The 18,527-nt window shown below is 41.5% G+C and overlaps 1 protein-coding gene across 1 annotated transcript in view; it reads left to right on the top strand.

Moving 5' to 3' along the window:
• PLEKHA8 (pleckstrin homology domain containing A8) overlaps positions 1-17,802 on the top strand; it is a 32,149-nt gene extending 14,347 nt beyond the window's left edge. The window contains exons 4-14 of the mRNA XM_056857586.1: positions 485-609; positions 1,864-2,022; positions 4,053-4,093; positions 4,796-4,941; positions 6,908-7,073; positions 7,598-7,683; positions 9,459-9,517; positions 11,617-11,747; positions 15,145-15,215; positions 15,459-15,520; positions 17,520-17,802. Coding sequence (XP_056713564.1) covers positions 485-609; positions 1,864-2,022; positions 4,053-4,093; positions 4,796-4,941; positions 6,908-7,073; positions 7,598-7,683; positions 9,459-9,517; positions 11,617-11,747; positions 15,145-15,215; positions 15,459-15,520; positions 17,520-17,717 — 1,244 coding nt within the window. The 3' untranslated portion in view covers positions 17,718-17,802. The remainder of the gene's footprint in view (positions 1-484; positions 610-1,863; positions 2,023-4,052; positions 4,094-4,795; positions 4,942-6,907; positions 7,074-7,597; positions 7,684-9,458; positions 9,518-11,616; positions 11,748-15,144; positions 15,216-15,458; positions 15,521-17,519) is intronic.
• Positions 17,803-18,527: the final 725 nt, after the last annotated feature.

The raw sequence follows: 18,527 nt of genomic DNA, 5'->3' as shown, positions 1-18,527 counted from the left end.
AATTAGCATTTCAAACTAGAATCTGGGAGATCCACCTTCAGATTCCCACTCTGCCACTGAAACTCGCTGAGTGACCTTGGGCCAGTCACAAACAGCTTAACTTAGCTCACAGGATAATTGTAAGGATAAAATAGAGGAGAGGAGAACAATGTAAGCCACTTGAATTCCCATTGGGGAGAAAAGCAGGGTATAAATGAAGAAGAGTTGGTTTTTATACCCTTCTCTTCTATACCAAAAGGAGTCTCAAAACTGCTTACAATCACCTTCCCTTCCTCCCCCCACAACAGGCACCTTGTGAGGTAGGTGAGGCAGTAGGCTGCATGCAGAGGAATGGAGAATCGAACCTGGTTCTCCAGATCAGAGTCTGTCTCTGTGAATCGTGCCCATTTATGTCGGATATTCTGAAGTATACTGACCAATTTAAAAATTTCCTAAAATGGTTTTGGCTAGATACGTTTGATTTTGTGTGTACTTGTGTCTTTAGAGTTTACAGAAAACACAGAAGAGTTGAAAAAAACAATGGAAGAACTTAGACTATATTGTGACCTCCTTGTTCAGCAAGTGGATAAAACTAAGGAAATGGGCCTATCTGGTGTATCAGAATCTGAGGTAAATCTGATTTGGATGAAGGTCAGCCATCTCTGAGGGTATCTTGTATACATCAGTGACCTTAATGCCATTGTGATAATTTGTAAAAGGAAACATTTCCTTATGCTATTGCTTTGTGTGACCTATAACCTTGTGCATTAGTGGCAGGCTTCATTCCTTCTGACAAGATTTATTGTATGACCTGTGTATACATTGTCAACACCTAGCCAGGAAGGACACACTAATAGCCTTTAAAAGCAGCTTGTCACGGAGAACATGGCTAGGTCCATCTTTTCCTGTCACCCCAGCACTATGATGGGTAGTGTTCTGTAGATTGTACTATGCCAATAAAGGTATTTGAAATTTGATGGGTAGTGTTAAACCTCCTGCCATGCATTAAAAACACAGGAGCCCTTCTGGAGTGAGTGGTTGTCAAGTGTAGGTCAGTGAGAACACTATGTGAGGCTGTGTTTTTTTGTGGGACTAGATTCTCATCTTTTTCTGTATTACTGTAAAATGTAATATCCTACTCCTCCCGTTATGATTCACTGGACAAACAATGACTCTTATTAAATTTCCAATGACTTACCAGAATTAGTAGAATGTGCTGGTATGTGCATTTGCAATGCTTTTATGCAAGATGTTATTGTTTCCATTCAAGCAAGAGGATGGATCTTGGTATAATAAGATAAGCCTTAATTAGCAATATACATTCTTTAACCAAAGCTGACTTCCATTCTTGTCTCCTCTGCTCTTTTCTGCTGCCTAAATAAATATGAGGAGAAAGGCAAATAGAGCAGATAACTCCCTGACGGTTAATGCCCTCAAAGCTCCACACACTGAGTAGTGTTATGGCAGATGCCAAAATTGCCTACTGTTCCTAGGTGGCCTCAAGCAAGTCTAGATGATGAGACCTCTGCTGGGTCCACTGAATACTTTGTTGATGCTTTTCCAGCTATTTATCTATTGGCCAACTTAACTTTTGAAGATCTTGCCAAGGACACAGGGGTGATGTAAAAGATGTCTGTATGAGACCAGAGAGCTGCTACCATTCAGAATACGCAATACTGATCCTAATAGACCAATGATCTGACTCAGTATAAGGCAGCTTTGTGTGATCATGTAATATTGTCTGTGTGACTGAAGTATCCTTTTGTTGAGAGAGAAAAAAAGAAATCTTGGTATCAGAGTGTTGTTAGTTTAATTGCAGTAGTTGAGCCAGGCTTGGTACCCTAGGAACTGGCTGATACAGGGAATAATCTTCTGATTTTACAGAATGGAATTGATATGGGAGCATTGCTGAAATCCACATGTACCACATTCCTGAAGACTCTTGAAGAATGTATGCAGATTGCCAATGCAGCCTTCTCTTCGGAATTGTTGCACAGTATACCATCCGGGTCTCCACATTTGGCTGCTCTCAAATCAAACAAGGTAGGCTTGAGCAACTTCTGACACTCAAATACAGTTCTCCTTATCATAAGTAGACAGGTTGTTGTTCCACACTAAGGAAGTCTGTATAGCGCATAGACTTTTAAACAAAATAATATAACAATAATTAAAATACAAGAGAAAAAGAAGCATTCAGCATTTAATGGAAAAGTAAATATTAAATACATATTTTAAGATAGGGAATTAAAATTACAATCAAAATAGCTACAGAATCACATGATGTTGAATTATTAGCAGTAGCTTTTCATTGCAGCCGAGATACATTGGCAACTGTCAGAGAGATGTGATGAATATGTAATCAGTTAAGGTGCTGCAATTAATGAGCACATTTTGGTTTTCCCAATTTTGGATACTTTGCCAGAAAAAGGGTGTACGAAAGAAACGTGCTTCAGCCTGTAGTTGGGAAAATCTTTTGCAAAACTGCAGCAAGACTGTTTGTGAAATGTCCAGTCCATGAGACATCTTTTATTAATGGAAAGAGATAAACTGGTTTGGATCTAACCCTCTTCAAGAAGACTTCTAGCTAGCAGGTTTCAGCCTCCTTACCTCCACCTTTCTCCTGCAACTTCCTGCGCCTCTCAAGCTGTTCCTGAGAGCTGGCAGACCCTCTGGGGCTGCACTAGGAATGGCACTGTGAGCTGCAACTGAAGGGGAGAACCTACAAAAGAAATTCGGGATCCCCCTTTGTGCAAGTGTAAGCAGCTTCAGCTTGCGCAAGGCCACTTTCGGAACGAAGCCAATATTTATCCAAATGAGTTCCAAAAGCAAATTGAAAATCCATCAATATGCAATTTTCCAAAAGTAGTTAATGTAGCAGAAGTCTTCTCCCTCTAGAATGAGGTTCTATTCACTGGAGCAAGTTAGGGAAGGGAGTTACAGGGAGTCCAGTCTAGGAGCAAGGAAGGGAGTTACAGGGTCCAGTCTAGTCTCCCCTCCCCCATCTTTCGCCATCAGATCAAGCTGTCCTATAAGTTGTTACCAATGTGTATGTACCATTGACATGGAATACTTAGAGGCTGGTCTTGGCTCCATCTCCCTCTTAGTATGGAAAGCTGTAGTGACATTCAGATTTTTTTTCTATTAGATGAGGATTTTCTTCCTGATTTTTTAAAAATGGTTTGAGCTTGACCCTTTTGTGTCCACTTGGACAAAGATAGTAGACAAAAGTCTTTCAAGTTTACAAATTTTCTATCCAAGTTTCTCCCCAGATCTCCCTTTAGTAATGAATAAGATACTCACAGATTTAGAACGAAGGCACCATCTTGAACTTTGTGGTGATGCCAGAAGGAAATGTGCAGCCTCCTTCTGGGGACAGAGCACCCCATCTTTTCCAGTGCTCCCAGATTATCTTGAATTCTTAACCATTTGAAGACTTTTCTTCTTGGCCAAATATAATGCCTTACCCCTCAATGAATTAATTGGCAGACTTTAAAATATCCCACTCGCCCATGTGGAATGGCAAAGACAGAAACACTTACCCATTTTTTATTCAGTTGTGATGTATATTCTTCTAGAAGTTCTTCTTTTATTGCTCCATTGATTTCACTCCTTCCTGTATGTTCTCATGACTACCACTTAATCCATCTGCAGACTGGTAATGATAAGGCTGTTACTCTATCCATAGGTTATTATTTAATGACCGCTTTGAAGATACGCCAAAAGTTATAATCAAGTTATGCCTAAATGCTCATTTGCATACAGGTGCTCTTTTTGCACTGGAGCCATTAACATGAATGTCACCTGATCTTAGCTCAGGGCACCTTTATTTATTAATTATTATTTGGTTACATTTAATTGTGTAGGCTAACCAGAGTTACACCATTCTAAGGCCCCTTGGGTTCTGATGGAAATATCCTCGATGCCTGCTCGCTTGCATAAAAGGATTGTGCTTTGAATTCCTCCACATTCCCTAAAAAATATGAAGACAGCACTGTGTCAGAGGCTTTGTGTGTGCAGTTTACACAGTGAAACCTGAAGCAACAGAGCATAAACAGCTTTTCCTTTTCTTGCAGCTCAAACCTCCTGGCATACCTAGTCACACTATATCAGAAAGGTACGGCACTCTTTTCTTCTTCATTTGTTGATACCATTTCTCACTGGTTGAATCCAGGCCTGTGTCACTGTTAGAAGGTCGCACATAGTATGCACACATATCTTTTAATCTGAAAACTTCCTTCTCCCAAATCCTTAGTCCCTACAAAAACTTTTTGTTGAATGCAAATCCATTCCTAGTTTATTTCCATTGACAATGGTGCCAGCGAGCTACTTTAAGTTCAGTGCTCTTGTTTTAGTGGTTTGAGATTGCATTTTTAAAATTTAATACATGCTTTACAAAGATACTTTATAGGGCGCACGGCTCCTTCAAAAATGGAAAATGATTCTGTCGTTTCCTGTCGCAAAAGGAGAACTTGTGGAGCATCTGGGACTACACTCTTAGAGCTCGTTTTAAAAGCTGAATTACCACCTCTGTCTAGTTGGCAAGGAAGGACTGAATTCGTGGTTCCCCTTTCTGAACAGCCAGTCACAAAGATTTTTGTTTATAAAGGAGAGACAGTGTGGAAATGTTGGACCAGTGATGGACCAGGTTGTCACTCTGCTATGTAACGTTGTATAGCCTTCCAGCTCACAGCACCACTTGGGTAGACGATGCTGTATAATGCTATGTAGTTTTCAGTTCTAGATGGCAAACACATGGAATGTTAGCCTTATTGGTAAAATGAAATTCTTTCTTTGTTGTTGTTGTTTTTCCTCCCAGGCAGATGGAACTGAAAAACTCTGGAAATGGATCTATATATGCAATCTCTAACCTTCGTGAGCAAACCTTGATTGATAACTGGACACCTATACTCCAGAAAACAGATGAGATTAACTGTGAAGTAAATGCTGAGGAGAATTTGACAGGTAATGCACACCCAGAGTTGTTACTCAGAGTTATAAGGAAAGGCAAGTGGAAGTAAATACTGTCTACACGTTTTTACCAGAGATTCTTATATTTGGTTCTTGTAGGTTATCCGGGCTGTGTGACCGTGGTCTTGGTATTTTCTTTCCTGACATTTCGCCAGCAGCTGTGGCAGGCATCTTCAGAGGAGTAACACTGAAGGACAGTGTCTCTCAGTGTCAAGTGTGTAGGAAGAGTAATATATAGTCAGAAGGGGGTTGGGATTGAGCTGAGTCATTGTCCTGCAAAGTATTAAAGGTAATGTGCAAATCATTGTCCTGTAAGAATCAAGATAATGTGCTAATGAGGGTGTGGTATGTTAATGTGGAACCATTGTATCCTGAAGTGATCTGTTAACATGTGGAATCCAAGGCTAATCCGCATGGCTATTGTGGACTGTAGTCTTTATTGTCTTATTGACTCATTGGTATTGTTTTGTTGGGAGCCTCCTTCAGAGGGTTCAGGAGAGGAGCCATGCAGATTTTCTGAATAAATAACTAAAATAAATATTATAGAGTTAATCTGTTAGTCTGGAGGTTTTCAGGACAGGAAGCCTCTGCAGGAGTATATAGCATACCTTGCAGTTGTGGACAAGTTTACATCGGGACCACACAACGCAGCATACAAACAAGGATAAAAGAACATGAAAGATACTGCAGACTTGGCCAACCTGAGAAATCAGCAGTGGCTGAACATGGACTGACCCAAACAGGACACAGGGTCTTATTCCAAAACACTGAAATACTGGACAATTCTACCAACTATTTTGTCAGATTGCACAGAGAAGCCATTGAAATTCATAAACATCAGCACAACTTTAACAGAAAAGAAGAGAGTTTAAGAATGAATAAGGCTTGGCTTCCTGTCCTGAAAACCTCCAGATTAACAAAGACTACAGTCCACAATAGCCATGCGGATTAGTCTTGGATTCCACATGTTAACAGATCACTTCAGGATACAATGGTTCCACATTAACATACCACACCCTCATTAGCACATTATCTTGATTCTTACAGGACAATGATTTACACATTACCTTTAATACTTTGCAGGACAATAACTCAGCTCAAATCCAACCCCCTTCTGACTATAGATTACTCTTCCTACACACTTGACACCGAGAGACACTGTCCTTCAGTGTTACTCCTCTGAAGATGTTTGCCACAGCTGCTGGCGAAATGTCAGGAAAGAAAATACCAAGACCACGGTTACACAGCCCGGATAACCTACAAGAACCAATGAACTCTGACCGTGAAAGCCTTCGACAATATTCTTATATTTGTTTATTTAAAATGCTTCTGTCCTGCCTTCTTCTCAACAAGTGGGACCCAAGCAGCTTCTGATGAGTCACACGACAATAAACATGACAATACAATAAAAGCAATGATAAAAAAAACCTCTCACATGTGACAAGACCCAGGCAGAACAGGTCTAAGTCCTTTCCCCAGTCAGACGCTCTTATTCTGCCTCAAGCATAGGAGGAGGTGAGCACCTGGTTTGACTTGGCCTTGGCTGAAACACAGGGTCTCTCTCTCCAGGAAGAAACATCAGCAATAGAGGGGGAGAGCCCTAATAATGCCGAAGTCGTAGGTCTGGGTGGCTCTGAGCAGTGATAATCTAAATAAGAAGAAACAGGCTGCGTCTATCAAACTGATCCATATGCCTGCCGCCTCATAAGGCAGCAACCAGTCCCAGCCCTTCCTTGTCCACCAGCTTTGTGCACAGCCAGAGACAGGATTTGGCCATCTCTGCCTACATCTTCCAGTTTCCCCCCTCAGATACTCTACACATCAGAGAAGCAGGTAAATGCTTATAGGCCCGTCTGAAATTCAGGGCCTAAACTGAATGGGAAACCTGGAACAAGTGAACACTATAGGTTTTAATTGGGAGGTGGTTCATCCAGTATCTTCTGTTCCTTTTCAATCCAAGGTGATATCAATAAGGATGGCGAGGACCAGCTTCTGCCGAAAGAGGAGAATCATGATTGCGAATCTTTCCAGCCTGAGGTCGAGTCTGCATCCCAGTCAACATCGTTGCATTTGGCAGAAAGAGGAGATAAGGACTTTCCTACTTTCTTTAGTACCATGAAGAATAGGTAATGTGCCACTTGTATGTATAAAACTGAGTGTGAAGAACTTTATAATCAACATAATTCAGGCCAGGGAAGAATCAATTTACTCTATGAATTCGCCAGGCAAACATGGATGTAGAGACATACCAGTTCCTTGATGCGGCACCTGGAAAGCAACTCTGTGATCACGGGGGTTGCTGCAATCCAGTGTGATATAGTGGTTAGAATTTTGGACTAGGATCTGAGAAACCCACATTTGAATCTCTTAGTTCACATGTCAGCATTTCTTTATATGCATGTACAACTGGGTATACCCAATACTGTTTGCATGCACAGAAATAGTACAGCATGAACCAACCCTGAAGCTATGGTCTGTTAGCATGATCCAGTTATATATTTCTACTGACTGAAGTTTCATTTCATGCATCTGATGAAGTGGGCTCTAGACCCCAAAACCTCATACTTCAATGCATTTGTTAACCATTAAGGTACCATGAGATTCTTTTTTTTCCTTTTTTTTAATATTCTCTTTGTGTTCTTGCCCAAAGATTCAATGATATTGACCTTTTGGAGGATAGTGGCATACCCACAGAAGAATTTCTGCAAGCATGTTATGCAATAGTTCCAGTCTTGGGTACGTGATTACCAGTTTTCCCAGTGACAATATGGAAGATCTTAGTTGATCAAGTGGAAGCTAATACTGCAGCCTTATTGCTTTTTAAAAAAACATATAGCATGTTGTTTGGAGTCAGAACTTGGATTTTCTGACTTCTACACCATTTGCCAAACTACTGTGTGGCTAAAACACCTTCAGATTGTTTAAGCTCTGAGTTCTTTTTCATAGAGGGGATGGGTGTACCTTCTTGGGGTGTCTACAATAATTCTTTCATCTTTTCTCTCTTCCACAATTTAAATAGCCCCTCCAAAGCTGCAGTTAGCTCACTTTGTGAAAGAAGACAGGTTCAGACACTTGAATCTGTCATCTTATTCACATATTCTTATTCACATAGTCCTAATTAAAGCTTCAGAGAGGTTATTTAAATTACAGAAGAGAAAGAGTTAAACACCCTGTCCAGCATAGACCCTTCCCTGTACTACAGAGTGGTTCTCTGACACTGCTAATGAGCTATTAGAAAGTCAAAAAATTCTGGGCATAATTCCAGGGCTCTCCCAGGATCAGGGTAGACTTTTGCCTGGGCATTTGTGCTCATTTTCTCTGGCTTCAGGGCAAAATTCAGAGTAAGAAGTGTGCCAAGGGGTATGGTTAGCCCCTTCCTGCATAGTTCTTTTCCGATTGCTTCATTGTTATCATTTTACATTCATTTTGTAACTACTATAAATTGGTATTTCATTACTTGTCTGCCGTTGGTCTTTCACTCTGTTTTTAGCATTAGTAATTGAGTCTTGATTTGATTGTGGATTTTAAAATGTTTTGCATATTTTATTGCTAGAAAGAGCCTCAGTAAAAAATTAATTAAAATGTGTTATATGATGAGAGCCAGCGTGGTGTAGAGGTTAAGGTGTCGGACTAGGAACAGGGAAACTCAGGTTCGAATCCCCACTCTGCCATGGAAACTTGCAGGGTGATCTTGGGCCAGCCACACACTCTCAGCCTCGACCCTGGCAAGGATTTGGATGGGAGACCTCCAAGGAATACTGGGGCCATGATGCATGACGGAAAGGCAGGCAATGGTAAACCACCTCTGAAGGTCTCATGACTTGAAAACCCCACCAGGGGTCGCCATAAGTCAGCTGTGACTTGATAGCAAAAAATATATATTATTAAATAAATATAATAAATAAATGAGCTGCATTCCAGGGCACTTTTTCTGCAGAGATCACACTTCCCAACTGCTCCCCTGGAGGAGGTGTCTGTGCTGGTGGAGAGAGGAAGGAACGTCTTGCAAAACCATCTCATCAGTACAAATGTCTCAGTTTAAAATGAGCCTGTGTGATGATGGATCTCCTTTGAGATGCTGTTATAATTTGAAGCTCCCAGTGGCTGCCGGTAGCTCCTGATAAAGGCGTCTTCCATACAGCACAAGAGAGCCCTGTTCAATCCACAGACTGATTCAGAAAGAAGAAGAAGAAAACCCTAGAAAAAAACCCTAGAACTCTAGAAGCAGCAAATGTGTCGCGTTCCCAACCGGGTTCCTAATTTGACTTGCTTGGCATGCCTTTGACTGCCGCCTCCATACGCCTGCAAAGAATGGGGTCATTGATTTGAGCTTCTGCTGCTTGCTGAGAACAGTGGCGACTCTGGGAACTTTGGGAAGCAAAACTGTGTCTCACACAAGGAAATATGGGATGCTCAAATAATTCTCTCTGCCCACCCACCCCCACCTTTCAGTACTGGTAGATCAAAATTAAAGCGACATAAGTCTTAAGAAGTTATTTTCTTTTTTCTAGACAAACTTGGATCCACAGTCTTTGCTCCTGTTAAGATGGACTTTGTAGGAAACATCAAGGTAACAGCTGTCACCCTTACCTTCCAGTTGCTAACAGCAACATTAGCTGCTTTCAGAGTAAATGTGGAAATAATTCTGTGGATGCTACCTGGAGGCAAAGGGGGGGGGGAAGACACTCTGCTTGTTTCTCTGTTTGCTTCTCTGGTCCTTGGTCAGTAGCTCTTTCTACACTCAGCTGTGGGGAGGGGCCGTGACTCAGTGGTAGAGCATCTGCTTGGCATGCGGTTAAAGGGACTAGGCAAGTAGGTGATGTGAAAGACCTCTGCCTGAGACCCTGGAGAGCCGCTGCCGGTCTGAGTAGACAATACTGACTTTGATGGACCAAGGGTCTGATTCAGTATAAGGGCAGCTTCCTGTGTTCATGTGCCACACAGGTCAGCGGCTCTCTCCAAGAACCACAGTGGCCAAACCGGTTATATCATTCTAATTTGTGCCATCTCTTAGTGTCATTTAGATGGCAGGAAATCAGAATTGGGTCCCATCGATGTGATTCTGGAGTTGAAACACTTATTGAAGTGACCTGAAATGTTCTACCGGAACATACTAAAGGGCTGGAATTCTCCTTTCTAATAAAGGGTTATTTCATTATATTGCGCAGTATTAAGACTGCTACTTTGCCCCTCTCCCATTCTTTGTGACCTTTCTGTGTCTTCCAGCAAATACCACCATAAGAAACCACTTTTTCTAACAGCATTCTAACTTGGGCATCCTTTTGTGTAATTTCTGTTCAGATATCCCTGTCATCCACAAAACATCTGAAATCTATCAACTGTGGAAAATGGCTATGGTTTAATACAGGGTTTAAAAACCTCTTGCCTATAATATTAGTCTATGTTACAGGTTTCTTGTGAGAATTCCTCCAGTACTATCGGAAAAGGCTTCTCAGCAAGAAGTACCAAGTAATAATATTATAATTATTAATTGGATAGATGTATGTATTTAAAAACATTTTATGCCACCTTTCCAGAAGCTCAGTGTGGTTTACCGATATTGGTAAAGCAGCTAATCCTGAAAAACACAACCTAAACAAACAAAAAACTTCTAGAAGCTAAAATATAACCAAAGTAGAAATTAATGTAATATAAATATAAACAAAGTAGAGCCTAAACACATGTCTGAGATTTTACCATTTGCTTCTCATTTTTATGCATATCTGTCAAAATAGTCTCATGTGATTAGACCATTACACCTCAAAAGAAGATTCCTCCTGTGTTTACCCTAGCTCAAGGACTATATCAAATCATGATGGGTAGCCGTGTTAGTCTATCACTAGTAATAGAAAAGAGCAGGAGTCCAGTAGCACTTTAAAGACTAACACATTTCTGGCAGGGTAGGAGCTTTCTTGAGTCACAGCTCACTTCCTCACATACAGCTAGATGGACTCATGTTCTAGCTGTTATCTGAAGAAGTGAGCTGTGGCTCACGAAAGCTCATACCCTGCCAGAAATTTTGTTAGTCTTTAAGGTGCTATTTGACTCCTGCTCTTTTCTATATCAAATCAGTATATTATTTCTTGGAATCAGTGTTGAATTGCAGCATTGCAACATTGGCCGTCATTTCTCAGAAAGTAGGCCTTTTGGAATTTTAAGGATTCGTATGCTATGATACAAGATGAAAGAGAAGCATGTGCACATCTTTCCAAAATATCAGACTCATAAGAACAATAGCTTAGGCAGACTGTTTTCCGTGTTGGAAAAATCATAGGATTCTTTATCTGAACTCCATCCATAGATCCAGCTGCATCCATACCACATCCTACAAGTGAACGTGGTTTTCCATCTGTGTGTGCGTATATATACCTTCCATATTTGTGTTCTGCTTCCTGCATCTGATAACGTTATCTATGAATGCCACAACAGATCATTTGCCCTCTAAGGGACAAACTCTCTTTGCCCTTTTATGACAGAAGATAGAAACATTTATTGCAGCATTACTCCAATAAAAAATTATAACATAACAACAATGCCTTTTTATGCATATTTTGAAACTTGCCATGCTTGAGAGTCTTTCTAAAACGCTGTGCATTCTAGAAGGCTCTGAAAATATTTCCCATGAAACACAACCATCAAGTGCATGATCTGTTTTCCTGTCTTTTCCAGAAAATCAATCAGAAATATATAACCAACAAAGATGAGTTCAGTACTCTTCAGAAAATTGTCCTCCATGAAGTGAGCAATGAAGAAGCCCAAGTTAGAAACTCTGCAACAGAGGCTCTCCTCTGGCTTAAAAGGTAAACTGGCGGACCTTTGAAACACTGATTTACAGATAACATCCTCTAACATCCTAATAGACATCTGATTGTTCAAGATCCATAAATGATTATTATGGCTTTTCAATTTTTTATTTTTATTTTATTAAAACAAACAATGGAAGGAAATATAAAATACAAAGATACATAAAATACATAGCCATCCCTTTCCCTTTACAACCATGAATGCATAACATCCTTTATCAGCATAGGGCAATTATGGCATTAATTCAGTCTATTCTATTCCAGTTCCATCTTCTGTGTAGTTCCTGACCATAGTAGGTCTAGTCTAAGTGTATCTGCTTTTCTGGTATGCTGTTCATTTCTCAAGGGTGTGTGTGTGTGTGTGTGTGTGTGTGTGTGTGTGTGTGTGTGTGAAGTGCTGTCAAGTCGCACTTGACTTATGGCGACCCCTTTTGGGGGGTTTTCATGGCAAGAGACTAACAGAGGTGGTTTGCCAGTGCCTTCCTCTGCACAGCAACCGTGGCATTCCTTGGTGGTTTCCCATCCAAATATTAACCAGGGCTGACCCTGCTTAACTTCCGAGATCTGATGAGATCGGGCTATACCATGCTGCCTTCCCATCCCTCACAAGTGTATGGACCTCCCTTATTTTCAACAACCAGTTTTGTAATTTAGGAGGGGTTTTTTTTGTTTCCATTGACTTTCAAAGATCAACTATGTATCCTAGAGTTTAAATATGGCTTTTCAGTTTACACTCTAGAAGGATACTTAGTGGGATGTGGTTAACAACCAGCAATATCAGTATCCTTTGCCATCCTGGCCTTTAAAATGGCAAGTAAATCTGGTGATTAGGAAATCTCAACTATCCCTGCATGTTAGCAGGATGTGTACTGATCTTTAAATCTGTACTCAAGTTCAGATTTGCAAGGTTGAAAGTTAACACAATATTGCTCAACTCAGTACTGAAAGCCCTGCTGGTAGGCTTTCATTAACCTTGATCTTTGTGACAAACTGTGTTAAAAATGGCTCACTTCATTTATTTATTTGGGTATTTTGGTCCTTCCTTTTAGTAAAAAACAAACAAACTTCCAAGGCAGCTAACAATAACCTAGACAGTTTTAAAACTAAAATACTAAAGCAGTATTAAAAAAAAAAACCACAGTCACAAAAAAAGGTAAAGGTCCCCTGTGCAAGCACCGGGTCATTCCTGACCCACGGGGTGACGTCACATCCTGACATTTCCAAGGCAGACTTTGTTTGCAGGGTGGTTTGCCAGTGCCTTCCCCAGTCATCTTCCCTTTACCCCCAGCAAGCAGGGTACTCATTTGACCGACCTCGGAAGGATGGAAGGCTGAGTCAGCCTTGAGCCAGCTACCTGAAACCAACTTCCATCGGGATCGAACTCAGGTCGTGAGCAGAGCTTTTGACTGCAGTACTGCAGCTTAACACTCTGCTCCACGGGGCTCCTGACAGTCACAAAACCAAACACTATAATGAGCAAATCAGCAATCAGAGACTAACTGAGCAATCCTGAGGACGTTAACTACCCCCTCCCCACTCAGGATTGCTCTCCCCATGTAAAACACTAACAAAAGCCACATGCAGCATCCACAGCAATTAAGGTTGCCAACCTCCAGGTACTAGCTGGAGATCTTCTATTACAACTGATCTCCAGACAATAGAGATCAGTTCACCTGGAGAAAATGGCCGCTCTGGCAATTGGACTCTATGGCCAAAATGAAGTCCTTCCCCAAACCCTGCCCTCCTCAAGCTCAACCCCAAAAATTTCCCTCCAGTGGTGAAGAAGGACCTGGCAACCCTAACAACAATATTCAGTCTCCGAGCCAGTGGGGTACAGTAGTTATAGTATCAGACTAGGATCTGGAAGAGGAGGGTCCAGATCCCCACTCTTCCATGGAAGCTCACAGGGTGACCTTGGGCCAGCCATGGACCCTCAGCCTAACCTAACCCACAGGGTTGTTGGGAGGATAAAGTGAAGGTAAGGAGAAGGATATAAACCACTTTGGGTCCCCAATGGGGAGAAAGCGGGGGTATGAATGAAGTTTAAAAAAAATCCCAACAGATCGCATTAAATCAAAAGTCTTGACATTTAAGAATTGTTGTAATCGTTATCCTAAAAGATTAGTTTGAATTGTGCCAAGCAGGCTTCACTTAGGATGGGTCCGTATGTTCTACAGCAATAACACTGGTGCTTCTACACCTGCATTACCTCAGAGTTTCCTGCAACAACCCTCATTCGAAGTGCAAGTGTCTCTAGGCTAGTGTGGTGTAGTGGTTAAGAGCAATGGTTTGGAGCGGTGGAGTCTGATCTGGAGAACCGGGTTTGATTCCCCACTCCTCCACATGGGCGGCGGAGGCTAATCTGGTGAGCTGGATTTGTTTCCTCACTCCTATGCATGAAGCCAACTGGGTGACCTAGGGCTAGTCACAGCTCTCTCAGCCCCACCTACCTCACAGGGTGTCTGTTGTGGGGAGGGGAAGGGAAGGTGATTGTAAGCCGGTTTGATTCTCCCTTAAGTGGTAGAGAAAGTCGGCATATAAAAACCAACTCTTCTTCTTCTAGGCTTCAAGGATACATGCCCTCATTGAACTAGGGCTGCAGAGTCTGTAGAATAAATATTTAACTTCTGTGTAGTGCTTCCAGTGTTCAAAGGGCTTTACGTACATGATCCCAGTAATGCTTACAAGAGCCCTGCATAATCAAGAGGTATTTTTGTCCCCATTTTGCAGATGGGAGACTGAGGCCAAAAGAGATCTCTAGCGAGTTTTGTGGCTAAACTGAGATGTGAGCTGACAATATCTCGGTTCATTCTCTTCGCCACTAGGCTACCCCAGATGCATATTCAGCATTTAGGTTTGTATAAAATGGTTTCAGAAACACAATACAGGCAGTGGATGATGGGTGGGGAGAAGGCTCAGGAGAGGAGCAGTGATTTTTTTGCTAGTGCTAACAGGTAAGCCCAAAAGACTGTGAGGTGATGATTTGTATTTATTTTGTGAAGGAGCAATTTTCTCATAATAAAGAGAGACCACAAATTGATAAACATTGTTTACTGTACAAGATTTATGTGGCACGTAATAGAATCGTTTCTAAAATGCCTGATGCAGAACTAATCATACTGATTAAAAGGTTGTGAAGTTTTTCTAAGTGGAGGTTTGTGAGAGAATTTTGCTGATGAAATGGAAAGTTTTCTTACAGCAATCAATATTTGCTTTTTATTACTCTCTCTTGCCAGTTTTCACAATTAGTGCATAAAGTAACTTTTAAAATTTATATTTCAGTGGTTTTCAAACATGTAAAATCCACACTCCACAGACAGTATCTTCTCTTTTTTAAAGAATTAAGTCACAACTTGAAGTTGATGATATGATATGATGGTCTTATTCCAAACAGGGGTTTAAAATTTCTGAAGGAGTTTTTAACAGAACTAATGAATGGAGAAAAGAATATTCAAACAGCACTGAGTAAGTACAGAATGTTATATGGAAAAATACAAAATACCAAATAAACTGGAGGGAGATAGTCTGTTTTCAGTCATTTTTATTAACTGAGCTCACATCTTATAATGAAAATTATGCTTGCAAATTAAACAGGTTTGCTCTAAGAATGAGCATTCATTGACTTCATCTTTTTGAAAAGCCTATTAGACTGCAGCTGGGCTGATACACATCACCACATGAAATGCTTTCTTTTCTGTATGATTCCAGATAATGCTTACGGCAGAACACTACGACCATACCATGGGTGGGTTGTCCGTGGAGTTTTTGCGGTAAGTTGGTACTGCCTTAGTCATTCATAGTGAAAATGAGGTTAGATTCCTTTAATCCACTCACTTTATATGCAGCATACACTTTCTGAGTAGACCTTTTGTGTATTAAAATGATGCTTTCCTAAACTTTGCCTGGAAACACGTTTATACTCAGTTCATCCTAAGCAGAGTTACACCCTTCTAAATCCACTGATTTTAGTGGATGGAATGATTCTGCCTAAGAGGGATTGACAGACATCGAAGAAAAGAATATCACTGACTTCTCAGTGTTACCAGCATATTGAAATTCTTGTAATGATGAGAGCATATTTTGATGGTTATCTGCCCACTCAGTATCAAAAAAATATTATCAAATCATTTTTCTGACTCCTGGGACAATATCTACACGTGTAGCCGTTCCTCCATCATTTCATTGCACAGAAAGCCATAGCTGTCTCAGGGAATGTCCGAATAAGATTATTTGATGTTTGTTCTCTGATACCCACCTCTTCCCTTCCACTTATAACTGAGACCAAATACCACAGGCGCAAGACAAATGAGAGCCAGAGAGAACTGTGAGGGATCAGAACAGAGGACAGCTGACTTCTTCCTGGAGCCTTATTTTTTAAGGCTGATCCATCTGGTGATGTTTTCTGACATTTTGCTTTTAATGTGTGCCTTCATCAGAAATGTCTCTGGTCCAATTATCTCTCTCAGAAATTCAACAGCAGAATGTGAATTTGCATTAAGTTTGCTTTTAGTAATTGAGGGGGGGGCTGATCATGGGCCATACTTCTCTGGTGGCTCCCTCTGCTGTGTAAGATGAGGAATGACACTGAAAGCAGATGCAAAATAGAGGTTGTTTCCTTTTTAAAAGCTTGGTTCAGATGTAATGGCGCATTAGGACTTTCCACTGTATGAATGAGCTTGGTGTCGATACGTAGCACTGCATGCGCTCCTTCCCTCTCTCTTTCACACTTGGCCAGTTTATTAAAGATTTCCACTTTCATTGCAAACCATAAGTTACTTGTATGTCTGAATTAGAAAACCATGGTTCATATTTTCCCTGCATACAGGATTCCAAATAGGGCATAAAGTGTAGTTTAAGGGCTTTTGTCTGCAGTCTTGTAAGCTTCCCTCTAGTGTCCGACTGGTGTAACTGGCATGTCCAGTTAACAGGATTGGGTAGTATGTAGGGTTGCCAGGTGCCCGGTGGTGGCGGGCAATTTGCCCCTCTCCCCTCCCCAACCCCCGCCCTCCTCAGGCTCCACCCCAAAAATCTCCCGCTGGTGGCAAAGGGGGGCCTGGCAACCCTAGCTGGAGATCTCCTGCTATTACAACAGATCTCCAGCCGAAAGAGATCAGTTCACCTGTAGAAAATGGCTGCTTTGGCAATTGGACTCTATGGCATTGAAGTCTCTCCCTTCCCCAAACTCTGCCCGCCTCAGGCTCTGCCCCAAAAACCTCCCGCCAGTGGCAAAGAGGGACCTGGCAACCCTAGATATATAATATATAATAATATATAGGCCCAGCAATCAAGAGCCTATATATTATTCAAAACTGGAACTTGCTTCTCCCCTCCAGTCCTTCATCTATATTAGATCAATCATTGTGAATGGAAATTTATATATGCAGACGTTTCCCTCATCTTTTCCCTCATGGATAGGGTTGCCAACCTCCAGGTACTAGCTGGAGATTTCCTGCTTTACTACTGACCTCCAGCCAATAGAGATCAATTCCCCTGGAGAAAATGGCCACTTTGGCAATTGGACTCTATGGCATTGAAGTCCCTCCCCTCCCCAAATCCCACCCTCCTCAGGCTCCACCCCCAAAACCTCCCACCAGTGGCGAAAAGGGACCTGGCAACCCTACTCATGGAACTCCAGGCCACAGTCAAGCTCTTTCATCCAGGTGCTGACCAGATCCAGACCTCCTTAACTTCCACAGGGTTGCTGGACCATGAGCCTTCTGAGCATATCCTGGGGAATAAGATGCTGTTTTCTGTCTCTTCTCCTTGCAGCTAGCTTTAAGGGCATCCCCCACCTATGAATGCCTTGTGGCTGCACTGTCTGTCGGAGAATGCAATAATCACGAAGAACTTTTTAATAGAGGGGTGCAAAGGGACCTCCGCATCTACCTACCAGCCATGGGAAAACAGCTCGATGTCTTGGATGCACTGTATGAGGAACACGGGCTGGAATCAGACGAAGTGGTGTGATCTCCAGCCAAAGCAGTGCCTCACAAATTCAGGGATTGTATTTGTTAACATAGCTTTTTCCCCAGAAGGCTATTTCTGTTTCTTTGTATTTTTTCCATACTTGGGAAAGGAAAGGACTCAAAGGTTTCCTGTTTTTATACGTAGGTTTTTTTAAAAAAAATATTAATGATGCTTGTTTGCGTTTAAATGCAAAGGTGCTATATATTCTAGCATGGTTATGCCTGTCCTTACGGGAAGCATTTTAAGCCAAATCCAGTAGTGTTTACCATGCGGCAGACCATCCATTGAGGTTGCAGACATGGAGTCTAGTAACACTGTACTAAAATAGTTTGAAGCGTGTCCAAACTAGTGAAGTGATGCCAGGTACATATCAGTGGAAGCAAGAGCAGAATTTAGTCTTGCGATTACAACTCTCTACCAAGATTTCTAAGCCACTTCCAATGTTAGTGTTCAGGCAAGGCAGTCTTGTAAGTGAAATTATAAGCAGGGACCAGGAATTAGTATCACAACATTCCCAGCTACTGGCTTTACCATTCAGTGCTGACTGCTGTGGGCCTCTCGTCCATCCATGAGGAAGCCATGTCTGTGTGGACTAGCCAAGGATCTGCCTGTGATACTTTTCATGAGGATAAACTGTCACTTCCGCACATGCCGAATAATCACTTTCAATCCAGTTTCAATGTACTTTGAAGCTGGATTTTACTGTGTGGAATGGCAAAATCAACTTGCAAACTGTCGTTAAAGTGCATTGAAAGTGGATTGAAAGTGCATTATCCAGCATAAAATAAGGGCATATTCATAAGCTTCCCG

The sequence above is a fragment of the Euleptes europaea genome, chromosome 11 (genome assembly GCF_029931775.1).
Source record: "Euleptes europaea isolate rEulEur1 chromosome 11, rEulEur1.hap1, whole genome shotgun sequence".
Taxonomy (NCBI): Eukaryota; Metazoa; Chordata; class Lepidosauria; order Squamata; family Sphaerodactylidae; genus Euleptes; species Euleptes europaea.
This window is presented reverse-complemented; position numbering and strand designations above follow the sequence as displayed.